Consider the following 13974-nt stretch of genomic DNA (forward strand, 5'->3'; position numbering starts at 1 on the left):
GGGGTACCAGTGACATTACTGCAGTAATCAGTGCTATATATATGCACTGTTACTGTAAAAATGACACTGGCAGGGAAGGGGTTAATTTTATTGGAGAGGGAGGGGTTAATGTATGCCTGGTGCTTACTGACGTGTAGGGGGGGAGGGGACTATGTGATTCATGGACAGATCGGATGTCCAGCTATGCTGAACAGTCCGATCTGTCACTCCCTGTCACTATGGAGATCCGCCCGCTGTGTTTACACACAGCGGGCGGATCTCCAGACTCGATCCCCGACGATCGGGTAAGAGCAGCGGCGATCGCCGCTGCTCCTCCCCTGGCCCGACTCCCGCTGTGAATGAAAACAGCGGGAGCGAGCCTCCGGCGGCGCGCAAGCGCCGCCCAGAAGGGGAGGAGTCCAGTCACGTTAATACTACGTGACTGGACGGGAACGAGCCACTCTGCCGCAGTAGTATTCCCGTAAGCGGTAGTAAAGTGGTTAAGTAAGTCTATCTCCCCCTACATTCATATACACAGGTGATGTAAGTAGTTTCTCAGAAATGCAATTTATCTATCTGTATGAATATTCACCAGGGATCTGCTGCTGATGGGACCCTAGGACAGGCTTGGGGCACTCAGCTAGGAGTTACTATGTTTCTTTAACATGTGGCCCATATGAAGGAACTGAGCTTGGAATGGGTAAAGTAATAAATAAGGGTGAGATGTCTGACCAGTTTATGCTTGTCTGGAATTTCTTGAAATGCAAGAATCTTCAAGTCGTCTGCCTGCACACCTGCTAGATTCAATGTAATATCCAGGGGAGAAAGTAAAAACCCACCCACCTAATAATACACCCTGCAAGGATTTTAGCATTACTTGCTTTTGATCCATAAATCATCATATCATTTATTAGGATAGGGCATTCTAGTGTCCTTGTTAAAATCCTTTAGGGCCCATTTACACCACTATGGTGCATTAGACACCAAAAAAGGTTCATGCAGCATTTTTGACAGCAAACAGCAATGCATGATAACATGTTGCCATGTGCTGTACTGCCAAAGTCTGTCAGCAAAGTAAGTTGGAGTGTCATTCAGCGTGAATAAGCGGGGGTGCCCCATTTCTATAATTGCCTTTATAAATTCTATAATTTGTCACCACCTGCATATGCTACACATTGAAAGCAACAGAGCAAAAAAAAAAAGCAAAACTGAAAACAAGTAAGAATAAATGTAATGTAACTTAAAGTGAACTTGTGCAATGTAACTTAAGATATTTTTTTCCATTAAATAGTATGTTATACTTACCTGGTATTGCACAGAGCGACCCCAAACCCCTTCTTCGAGGTCCCCCGCCAGCACTCTCTGATCCTCCTTTTCCATGTCTGCCCCCATAGCAAGCCGCTTGCTATAGGGACAGGCGTATGGGCTCGCTCATCCATAGACACACACAATGCAGCTTGGCCTTGCCCCCCGCTCATAAGGTTTGATGGACAGCAGCAGGAGCCAATGGCTCCCATTGCTGCCTCTGTGTCCTGTGAAAGCAGGAAGAGAGGAGAGAGCTGCTACAGACTGGCAATCGATTGAGTGAGGACTCGGGTAAGTATTTGAGGAGGGGGGGATACTGCTACTGGGACATTTTCTACCCTAATGCAAGGAATGCATAAAGGAAAAAAATCTTATGACTTTAGAACCACTTTAAAGTGGATGTCCAGGATTGATCTTACTGAACCTAAAACTGCTCCCACCCCCTTTCTAACTCCTATTCTAACTACTCTGTAGAAGGAAGATGCATATACTTACCTATTAAAGAGAAAAAAATGCATATACTTACCTATGATCCGGTCACGTGATCTCCCTAGCGTTTAACTTCAGGGGACAATGGCTGCAATGTCTGAGCAATGACGTCACCCTAAGGCTGGCCATACACTATACAATTTTCTTGTTCAACTTTCCTTTAGATTTACCAAAACCATGTAATATAGGGTCAAACCTAAACACTTTCAATTTGTATGCAGTCAGGCAGGCCCTTGCACTACATAGTTTAAGGTAAATCTAAAGGAAATTGAATAAGAAAATTGTATAGTGTATGGCCAGCCTAAGGGTACTATGAGGCATCTGTTGTCAGCTGTCCCTCCTCTACACCGAAGTCACCACTGACAGCTGATCATGTGACTGGAAGAGAGCATGCTTAGAATAGGTATGTATAAGCAGCTTCCTTTTACAAGGTAGTTAGAATAGAATTTAGAAAGGGGCTGGAACAGGTTTAAGCTTAGTTAGAGTTAGACTGATCCTGGACTTTCCCTTTAAATATAGAAAAAATAAAACACCTACCTACAATAACACTACTACAACAACATACTGTATACAGTGCAGTAATAGATGCCCCTGCACACATCTGGTGTTTAGAATACATTTTGTAGAAATCTTTTTTCATGATTTCTCAATTTACCAGTTTTGTTATGGGCAAAGTAATAAAACAGTGAATGTGACATTCATGTGGGAATAATCATTCCCTGTAATCCAAAGCACATGGACCTGCAGGGTTTGGTCCATTCAATGCTTTAATATCATGCCCTCAGTGTTTTATTACAGTTTCCTCTTTTATTATATATGAATTTGCTTCCATTGTTTGTGTGCACTATTAAGTACTTGTTCATACCCGCGTTGGTCTCTGAATAGTGATTCGCAGAATTGCTTTTTAGAGGGTGGTGCAGGTGTGGCTGGCAGGCATTTTCAAGGTAATACAGGCGATCCTGAATACCTGTGGTTTTTATTTTTTTCCGCCAGCTGAATGAGGGTTTTAAATGGGAATACCACGTTGCAACCATGAGTCTAGCGTGAATGGATCACATTCGATAGAGGTACAGACGGCCAAATTTGACAGAGGCATAGGTGTGCGCAGCCTATTGCATTAGGGTGTGCACCCCAAAGCCCAAACACATATCCCTGTGTATATACTGATGGTGTCAGTAGGGCAGAGATCAGTGTCTGTAGTTCTATGGTTATTTTTTATTCTTTTTTACAATTTTTTTTTTTTTGTTAGCACAGTTAGGGAGCTTTGGTGAAATATCAGGCGTCTAAACAGGGGGAATCTGTACCACAAGGGGTGATTAGGGTGTGCCCAGGCACACCCTGTGCGCACGCCTATGGACAGAGGTGATGATTTTTGCCACACTATGAAGTAAAGCATAAAGCTGGCTATAGACAGTTTGAATCAGCAGGAACTGTCAGAGATTTGAACCATTGTATGGGCAGGCTAAATGTACCCAAGTTGATCAATCAACTTAGGTACAACCAGCCTGCCGAATATTACATGAGATTATTGCTAGCAGTTATAACTGCTAGTAATAATCATTGCTGCAGTTATAGCTGCTAGTAATAATCATTGCTGCAGTTATAGCTGCTAGTAATAATCATTGTGTTCTCCCGCCAGGATAACACAATGGCTTGGCTTCTGTGTTTATCGGAGAATCAAGCCGTGGTTGCAGGAAATAAATTTGCTCTGTCTATGGCCAGCCTGACATCCACAATATGTGTTCATCCTCATCCAGCTGCCTTTACAGCTTAAGGCTGGGTTCACATTTGCTGCAATGCGGCTCACAGCAGGGGGTCAGGTGCGTCCCTGTTCACCATTTTAGGAGCCTGAATTTGGACCTGAAGCAGAGCCAAAGACACACAGGACCATTCTTTGGTCCACACGGAGCTGTGAACCAGCTCCATTGAGACCTGGAGAAACCGGCATCCAATTCCCATCTGTCTGAACCCAGCCTAAAGGCATAGTTCACCTTCAGCAAAGGTATGCAGGTAGGGGGTGTCTGTAGATAAAAAAAAAAAAAAAACTGTGCAGTTTTGAAAAAGTAGGTTTAGGCCATTTAACTCCTGAAGCCTGACTTAGACTCTATTCACACTTGTAGGACTCCAAAGTAGTGTAACTTTGGAGTGCAACTTTGGATGGGTGCAACTTGGATGTGATTTTGACCAACTGTATCACAATTGTTGCATGCATAACATGTGCAGGAACCCTTTTAAAGTCGCTGCAACTTTAAATCGCACATATTTGAATGGTTGTCATTGAAAAACTTGGTATGTGACTTGTCATGCGACTTTAACATCCAAAGTTGCATGACAAGTCGCACAAGTGTGAATAGAGCCTTAGTGCTCTTAGTGCTATAGTCAGTCACAATGCTGCTGGGTACAGCAATGAGTCAGTCACAATTAAACTAAAAAGGTCATTTTTATTAACACTTTATTATAAAAAGGCCTGTGGAGCAATACTATATGTTATGCCATTTTTTTTTTTTAAACCAAAGTTACATTATGTCAACCCTTAGCAAAGGCCCGCTTGTGAAACATGACATTGTTATTTCAGTATGTACAATATTTTATAGCACCAAGGTTTTGCACCCTACCATTTAAAGTGATGCTTATGATGTTCCATAACCACACTCATGTGCCAGGGGCAGAGTAGCTATTTACCTTCTTAAAGCAGAATTCCACCCAAAAGGGGAAATTTTTGACAGGTACCTGCTCCCACTTCCGTTCGCTCAGGAACAGAAGATCTCCTCCCTCCCTCCCCCCTGCAGTCTTCTGGGACACTGACAGTGCATTTTATATACAACTACAGTATCTCACAAAAGTGAGTACACCTCTCACATTTTGTAAATATTTTATTATATCTTTTCATGTGACAACACTGAAGAAATGGCTCTTTGCTACAATGTAAAGTAGTGAGTGTACAGCTTGTATAACTGTAAATTTGCTGTCCCCTCAAAATAACTCCACACACAGCCATTAATGTCTAAACTGCTGGCAACAAAAGTGAGTACACCCCTAAGTTAAAACGTCCAAATTGGGCCCAAAGTGTCAATATTTTGTGTGGCCACCATTATTTTCCAGCACTGCCTTAACCCTCTTGGGCATGGAGTTCACCAGAGCTTCACAGGTTGCCACTGGAGTCCTCCTTCACTTCCCCATGATGAAATCACGGAGCTGGTGGAGACCTTGCGCTCCTCCACCTTCCATTTAAGGATGTCCCACAGATGCTCAATAGGTTTTAGGTCTGGAGACATGCTTGGCCAGTCCATCACCTTTACCCTCAGCTTCTTTAGCAAGATAGTGGACGTCTTGGAGGTGTGTTTGGGGTCAGAATCATGTTAGAATACTGCCCTTTGGCCCAGTCCCCGAAGGGAGGGGATCATGCTCTGCTTCCGTATGTCACAGTACATGTTGGCATTCATGGTTCCCTCAATGAACTGTAGCTCTCCAATGCAGGCAGCACTCATGCAGCCCCAGACCATGACACTCCCACCTCCATGCTTTAATTGTAGGCAAGACACACATGTTTATTGCCCAAAGACAACCTCTGGTTATGATGCTGAGCATGTGCACTCAACTTCTTTGGTCGACCATGGGAGCCCTGTTCTGAGTGGAACCGGTCCTGTTAAACCGCTGTATAGTCTTGGTCACCGTGCTGCAGCTCAGTTTCAGGATCTTGGCAATCTTCTTATAGCCTAGGCCATCTTTTTGTAGAGCAACAATTCTTTTTTTCAGATACTCAGAGAGTTCTTTGCCATGACATTGTAGCAATGTGTTATTTCTTCAGCGTTGTCACATGAAAAGATATAATAATATATGTACAAAAATGTGAGGAGTGTACTCATTTTTGTGAGATACTGTATATAGATCAGACCAAAATAAGGGGCAAATGAGGAGGAAAGAGGAACTTTGTTCCAAATCAGGTACAGTCCTTTGAAATCAGGGACTGTTTGGAGCTATGCTTCCACGTTTAATCTTAAGAGATGATCAGGGAATACATGTTCCCCAATAACTGACACCAGCTCGGCTATCCTTAAAACCAATACATTGTACAACAGTGAAGGGCTTACAGAGACCAGGGTGGAAGGACGCAGCCCAGGCACAGCACATGTGTCTGCCCAAATCTTATCTACCTTAAAGCGGTGTTCCGGCCTCCCCCTACAAAAGTTCACAGTCAGCTGCTACAAATACTGTAGCTGCTGACTTTTAATATTAGGACACTTACCTGTCCTGGAATCCAGCGATGTCGGCACCACAGCCGATGTTTCCATCGACTGTCAGGTGCTGCCGTCGCCATTGCCTGTAAGGGAACTCGGCAGTGAAGCCTTGCAGCTTCACGGCCGGGTCCTTACTGCACATGCGTGAAGCGCGCTGCGCTCTTTTACTGGCCTGACAGCAGGGGAAGGTGGAGGGAGGAGGAGGGGGACGAACTTCTGACGTACCTCGCTGCGGTGAGGTCTGACGGAAGTGGGGACAGGGTACCTGTCAAAAAACAGGTACCCGCTCCTACACCCCCCCCCCCCCACCATGTGACACGAGAGGGGGGGGGGACAGATAAGCGGAGGTTCCACTTTTGGGTGGAACTCCACTTTAAAACAGTGAATGATTAAAATAAAATATATTAGTGGTATTGAAGTCACTGACAGAGCTGGTTGCAGCATATGTAGCTGTACAGATTGTGAAAGAGCAGGATTATACTAAAAATGAAGCAGCTGGAGCTTGTGACATTGGCCAATACTGAAGCAGAGGTAAAGTAGAGAAATGGTCCAGAAGCAATATTTTGACAAAAGTGTGCCTGCAATGGAATAATCGCAATTGGCATTAACATAGAGCCCACCTCGCCATAGCTGGTGTTTGGTCACCTTTTGAGTTGTGGAGTTTTCTGTGAACAAAGGGCTCCTTGTTGCTGCGTGGGCTTCAGTCGCCAATGTCTCCTCAGGCCGTGGGCAACAAGACCCTCCTTCATCCTAGGGGGTTACCAACAGCTATCAGATTGAATTTTTGATGCGGCCCGGACCTGGCAATGGGACCTGAGACAGGTGTTTTTATTTTCTATGTGCAAACATAAATTGGGCATTAACACAGATGATAGACTGAACGTAACAAAAATGTATACCCCTGAAGAAGAAGCATAAATAGCTTTGAACCGTGTTGGATATTGTAATGCTACATTACACTGTCATCTTCCTGTGCATTGACACAATATGGTCAATTGTTTGCTGTATAAAATACTTTTTGTACTTGTTTGCTGTTTTTAATCTTGTATTAATAAAACGTGTCATTTTTATACAATATACTTTTTTTGTACTTATATCAAGTGCCTCTAAAGTCCCAAACCCTTAGGGGAATTTTTCTTTTGCTGACTTTGAACACAGGGATGTGGCACAATAATTCAGAGAAACTTCTGCTGAGAAAATGTATCTATTAGACAGAGTCTAAATCATATAACATAAATATACAGTATACAGTAAACCCCTGCTCCATCGCGGTTCAGTTTTTGCGGTCCCGGTATATTGCGTTTTTTTTTTTTGTAATGTTATTTTACTATATAAATCATTAAAAATGAAATATTTTTGTGTTTTCCATAGCTCTTGCTATGTCTCTCAGTATCTTTTTTGTGTTTAAATGAGTTTCTATTGTTTTAAAAGTGTGTTTAAAGACCTTAAAATGCTTTTACACGTACAGTGACAGTAAAAAAAACATGCCTACAATGCATTTTAATAGGGTTTTTCTATTTCGCGGATTTTCACTTTTCGCGGCTGGGTCCGGAACGTAACCCCCGCAATGGAGGGGGGTTTACTGTATATTATTTAAAAAATAATACCTATTGCAGCATAATGTCCTATAATATGTGTAATGCAAGATTAATGGAGTGGAGGAAGATTCTGCATTGCTCACAAAGTATGGCCCTTCATTAGTTTGCCGCTAATGGTCCTTTTGGGATATTATTGGTTTTTGAGTGTTCTTTTCCACTGGTGATGATCTATTAGTGGTATATTACGCCACTGGCATCTTTGATCCGATGAGCTTCTTTTATCTCCACAGATACAAGACAAAAAATAAACTTTGCATCTTTTTTATATTTGCCTTTTTTTAAATGTAATCACTCTCGTAATCACTCTCGTTGCCTATGTGTTAGTATATAGATTCTGCAAAACATTACAGCAGGAATAAGTGATGGTGCACTTCACTTTACATTGCGTTTGACTTGGAATGTCATAAACTGTCCTAGGCAGATCAATTTGTCTTCCATTTGTAGGACATTTTGATATAATTGATGTGACCACAGTTCCTTAAGAAGCCGCACTTCATATTCAGTACTTTGTGATCACTTCTTATTTCTAAATAGTAACTCTGTGCAAAACAGGTTTAATAACATCTGATGTCACTCTTCAGCAAAGAAAGAAAAAAGTGTCACAGCAATAATAAATGGGCGAGCGGAGGCAGATTCCGTCTCTTCCAGGGTCTCAGAGAGATTTGGGGAAATCAGACCGTTTAGGTTTCAGCACCCCTCAAACAGGGCTTCTGTTTTCACAGGGTATTGCTGCTCCAATTTTTTAATACCCTGTAAGAGGATGACTTTTTTACCCAGCTTTTATTAATCTTTTGTGATAGATAGTGGTGGCAGGACAGAACCTGACTGTGGAATACTTACCCTGAGGGCACTGCTTGTATTAGCTGTAAGGCACACATATTATCTCTGTTATTACACCTTATGCAATGATGGTTGAATGTCACATATTGATACATTGAACCAGTAAAAAATGATAAAACTTTTTTTTTTTTTTCGTTTTTGGTTTTGGATAATGCAGGAAAGGGTTAAGCATTCTCTCATTTTCCCTAGTTGCTCCTAAATAAAAGGCAGCAAATATAACCCTTCTCTACTGTATCCAAAAAAACTGCCTATGGATAAACTTTAAAGTGGAATTCAACTAACTAGTCCTAAAACAGTCCTTCTGAGTAAGAGAGATGTATATACTCACCTTTTTTAAACCCGCTTCAGTCCGGTTACACAATCCTGTGTCAGCCAGTTGCGGCTGCAGGGGAGAGGAGAGACCACTCCGACAACAGCTGGTAAAGTAGGCTTTAGTGGCCCATCCATTGTCGGCACTCCCTCCTCTACCCAGAAGCGTGCTGGCTGACTCGGGGGAGCCAGATCACCTGGCCAGACCAGAATAACCAGAAAATAGGTAATTGTTTACTTCTTTCTTACCCGGAACAAGGGGTGGGCAGGAGGGACAGCTGCCCTAAGCGCTATGGTTTATTGCAGGGATAAGGGCAACTTGACTCTAACCCTAAGGGAAGGGGGGAGCGCAGCTTGGCATCTTTGCCCTGGGCGCTGGATGACCTTGTCCTGGCACTGCCTGTAATTAGCCTAGGTGTTGGGAAGAGGGAGGGGACAGTTTTAAGACTATTTAGGAATTCCACTTAAAAAAAAATTAGATGAAGAGCATAAGTATTTGCCCAGCCCTCGCGAATTCTGACTGTATTCTTCTTAAAGTATTATTAAAATCACAACAGTAAAATCAGTTTGTATATGCAGTAAAGCACGAATGTTTTTTTGTTTTTTTTTTGGGGGGGGGGGAGAGCATGTGATCAGCACAGGGCCAGTCAGCACTGTCCAGACAGAGGGCCATGGGTCATGCAGCCCCATAGGACAGTCAGAGGAGAATGGAAGCTTCTCCTACAAGCTTTAACCAGTGCTTTGCCAGACGCTGATAGAAGTCACACGACTGATTTATACTGCTGATGAGAAAAGGTATTTAGCAGTTTAAATTTACTATATGCTGGCCATACATTATACTAAAAAATTGTTCCAACTCATTTTCAAAAAACGAACACTCGGCCGTGAGAGCAGACGATCGTGCCATCCTTCAATGGACATAAGGGCCGGTTCACATTAGTGCGATCACAGAGATCGCATGTAATTCGGAGCGCACTGCTCCTAAATTACATGAGATCTCTGTGTGGTGCGAATTTCAGCCATACAGTTTGTATGGCTGAATTTGCACCGCAATTGCACTAAACACGCACAGGACCCTTTTTTTTTTTTTTTTTTCCATAAGTCCCTTTTTTTTTATCAGCAGCAGAATCGGTTCACATGGTGGTTCACACTAGCCGATCCGATTCTGTGCGAACTTGCAGATCGCACTGCGATATGCGATCTCAACTGGAGGTGTCGTTAACTTTTAATTGACACCCCCAGCGTATCGCATATGGCAGTGGGAACTGCCAGGGGTGTGGATGCGATGCGGAAACACGCCGCATATTCGCAGCGTTCCCGCATCGCAGAAGTGTGAACCGGCACTATATGAATCAGTTCTTTGTTTATTTTGTCACATATACCTAGTGCTAAGAGTTTGGATGAGAAACACATTAAATACCTTCAATTTATCATTCGTTCAGCAGAAAATTTCCAAACTTGTCCCTCGTTTTTTTTGGTTCAAAAACATCACAACCGAACGAACTGTCCAAATCACCAAATTTCGGCTGATTGTTCTTCTAGTGTATAGCCAGCATAGGACAGTTGTCACTAGGGATGATCGAACGGTTCGGGTCGACCATCGGTTCGACCCCAACATTGGCTGTTCGAAAATTCGGCCGAATTCTGAACTATTTGCGGTAAAAGTTTGGAATTCGGCAACCAGTACCGCCCAAAATGCAATGGGACAGGAACTGGGCTTTAAAAGCCAGTGATTGGACCAGAAACGTCAGGAAAAGCCAATTGAGGGGGCAGGAGGATGCTAGGAATGTGATTGGAGTGACTAGGGGGTCCAGAGGCCAATCAGTAGTGAATACGCCCCCCAGTATATAACATAGCCCCGCCATATCTCTAGCACTGTAATACAGGGGCTGTGGAAGAGAGTGGAAGCAGTTCTGTTACTCCTGCTTCAAAAGTGTCATTTAGCAATTATTAGTGTGAGGAAAGGGATATCTAGTGTGGTTAGGGTACTATATACCACTATAGTTAGATTCAAAAATCTAGTTTCTGTAGGGAAAGTGTTAGGTGTCAGGGTGACCGTAGTGTAGTTTAGGGTGAACTGACTCTGACTACTATGCCAGGGTGACCGAACTCATCCATGTCAGGGTGACCACCAGAAGAAAAAGATCATTTGTCTTAGAATTATTAATAGAGCAGGGTTGTGGCTCCGCTCCTTTCACACCTGGGCGTTTTTGTTTCAGGCTTTAATTGGGCTTTTTTGTGGACGTCTTTGGAGGCAGGCATGACATTTGAACTTCTGTGTAGGGGTATATATACACACACACATATATGTGTATATATACACATACACACATATAGGTTTTAAAAGGAGCGGAACCCTATCCATGCGCTAGTTAAATAATTTGCAGGGATATGGTTCCGCTCCTTTCACACCTATATGTGTGTATGTGTATATATACATATATATGTGTGTGTGTGTGTGTGTGTATATATACCCCTACACAGAAGTTCAGATGTCATGTCTGCCTCCAAAGACGCCCAAAAAATGCCCAATAAACGCCTGAAAAAACACACCTGGGCGTTTTTGTTGCAGGCGTTTATTGGGCATTTTTTGGGCGTCTTTGGAGGCAGGCATGACATCTGAACTTCTGTGTAGGGGTATATACACACACACATATATGTATATATACACACATATAGGTGTAAAAGGAGCGGAACCCTATCCATGCGCTAATTAAATGATTTGCAGGGATAGGGTTCCGCTCCTTTCACACCTATATGTGTGTATGTGTATATATACATATATGTGTGTGTGTGTGTGTGTGTATATATACCCCTACACAGAAGTTCAGATGTCATGTCTGCCTCCAAAGACGCCCAAAAAATGCCCAATAAACGCCTGAAAAAACACACCTGGGCGTTTTTGTTGCAGGCGTTTATTGGGCATTTTTTATATGTATATATACACACATATAGGTGTAAAAGGAGCGGAACCCTATCCATGCGCTAATTAAATAATTTGCAGGGATAGGGTTCCGCTCCTTTCACACCTATATGTGTGTATGTGTATATATATATATATATATATATATATATATAATGTGTGTGTGTGTGCATATATACCCCTATACAGAAGTTCAGATGTCATGCCTGCCTCCAAAGACGCCCAAAAAATGCCCAATAAACGCCTGCAACAAAAACGCCCAGGTGTGTTTTTTCAGGCGTTTATTGAGCATTTTTTGGGCGTCTTTGGAGGCAGGCATGACATCTGAACTTCTGTATAGGGGTATATATATACACACACACACACACACACACACACACACACACACACACATATATATATATGCACATACACACATATAGGTGTGAAAGGAGCGGAACCCCATCCCTGCAAATTATTTAATTAGCGCATGGATAGGGTTCCGCTCCTTTTAAAACCTATATGTGTGTATGTGTATATATACATATATGTGTGTGTGTGTATATATACCCCTACACAGAAGTTCAGATGTCATGCCTGCCTCCAAAGACGCCCAAAAAATGCCCAATAAACGCCTGCAACAAAAACGCCCAGGTGTGAAAGGAGCGGAGCCACATCCCTGCTCTACTAAAAATTCTAAGAAAAATTATCTTTTTTTTCTGGTTCTGGACATGCTACAGAGCTGAAACTTCACAGGTACACTTTTTTAGACCCCCAGACACTAAATCCAAAGAAATCTCTTTTTTTTTTTTTTCAATAATTTTTTCAATAATTGGCTCTCTATCAAAAACGACAATTTTTAAGAACTTTTTTTTGTGTGATTAATAGTCCCTGGGGCATGACCCAGAAACCTAGGCACTTTTTAGGGGCATTCATTGGGTTTTAGGGCTTCAAAATTGTGTTTTTTGATTACCGAAGTTCGGGTCCCATAGATTTCAATGGGGTTCTGGAATCCGGACCCGAACTTTCGGGAAGTTCGGGTGTTCTGGCCGAACCAAACTTTTCAAAAGTTCGATCATCCCTAGTTGTCACCAGAACAGGTGTCCCCATTGGTAGAATTACCTTCTACTCCTGTTCTGGTGTCAGAAAGTGATGGAAGACCAACATTTTACACTTATTTCAGTGATAATTGATCCTTCTAGCGAAGACTCAGACAGCAACCTTCCACTCTACATTCAAAATAGAAAAAAGTTTAAGCTGCAATTATACTTTAAAAAAATAACCAAATAACCAAATGGTTGCTTATACTGCTTTTCATATTGGTCCATATAATAGCACTTTGCATCTTTTTCCACAGAGTGAAACTAGTCTTATAAAAGAGAGAGAGCTGCAGCTGGAACTTGCTACAATCAGAGATGAAGTGGGTAAGTGCACTTTTACAACTTTAGCTATCATACTCCACAATCAATGTGAAGAGCACTGCTGATGTCCCAAGTGTTCTAAGAGAAAGACTACACTTTTCCAGTTTCAGTGACCACACAGAAAATGAGGAAAAATATTAAAAATACAACAGAAATTGTGACTGAGCTTCTAGCCCCCTCCCCACATTGTCAAACAATGGGGACAAGCACAACATTGCTTTCACTGACGTTCAATATTAGGTTTCGTTTCTGATTTACATATTAGCAGCCTTTCCAGTATACCCAACTAACCAAAAGGAATCGGTTATACCTAGGATATACACTGTATTGTCAAAAGTATCGGGACACCTGCTCTATCACACACATGAACTTTAATGGCATCCCAGTCTTAGTCCGTAGGGTTCAATATTGAGTTGGCCCACCCTTTGCAGCTACAACAGCTTCAACTCTTTTGGGAAGGTTTTCCACAAGGTTTAGGAGTGTGTCTATGGGAACTCAATATTGAACCCTACGGACTAAGACTGGGATGCCAATAAAGTTTATGTGCGTGTAAAGGCAGGCGTCCCAATACTTTTGACTATATAATGTATGATGAACTGGAAAAAAATATGACTGTAATAACGCTTTCAAAGTTTTTTACAATATAAATATGCTCTGAAAATGAGACTAAAGCCTCATACACACGCGTCGGAAATCGGCAGGGAATTTTCGTTCGACGACCGATCTGCCGATTTTCGGCTTGTTAGTATGATGCTTCCGACAACCAACTCCAACTTTTCGGCCGAAAAAAATCTGGTGTGTAGGCTATAAAATTTTTGTCTGCCGTCAAAACACGGCCGATTTTCGTGCAGTCAGTACAGATTTCGACAGGGAAAAATCTAATGAGCAAGTCT

At 42.4% G+C, this 13974-nt stretch overlaps 1 protein-coding gene across 3 annotated transcripts in view; it reads left to right on the plus strand.

The window, feature by feature from the left end:
* Window positions 1–13974, plus strand: part of MTUS2 (microtubule associated scaffold protein 2) — a 991417-nt gene that overhangs the window by 848090 nt on the left and 129353 nt on the right. For all 3 annotated transcript variants that reach the window (XM_082247669.1, XM_082247668.1, XM_082247670.1), the window contains one exon: window positions 13018–13084. In XM_082247669.1, the coding sequence (XP_082103795.1) occupies window positions 13018–13084 (67 nt within the window). The remainder of the gene's footprint in view (window positions 1–13017; window positions 13085–13974) is intronic.

The sequence above is a fragment of the Pelophylax lessonae genome (genome assembly GCF_965119305.1).
Source record: "Pelophylax lessonae genome assembly, chromosome: 2".
Classification (NCBI taxonomy): Eukaryota; Metazoa; Chordata; class Amphibia; order Anura; family Ranidae; genus Pelophylax; species Pelophylax lessonae.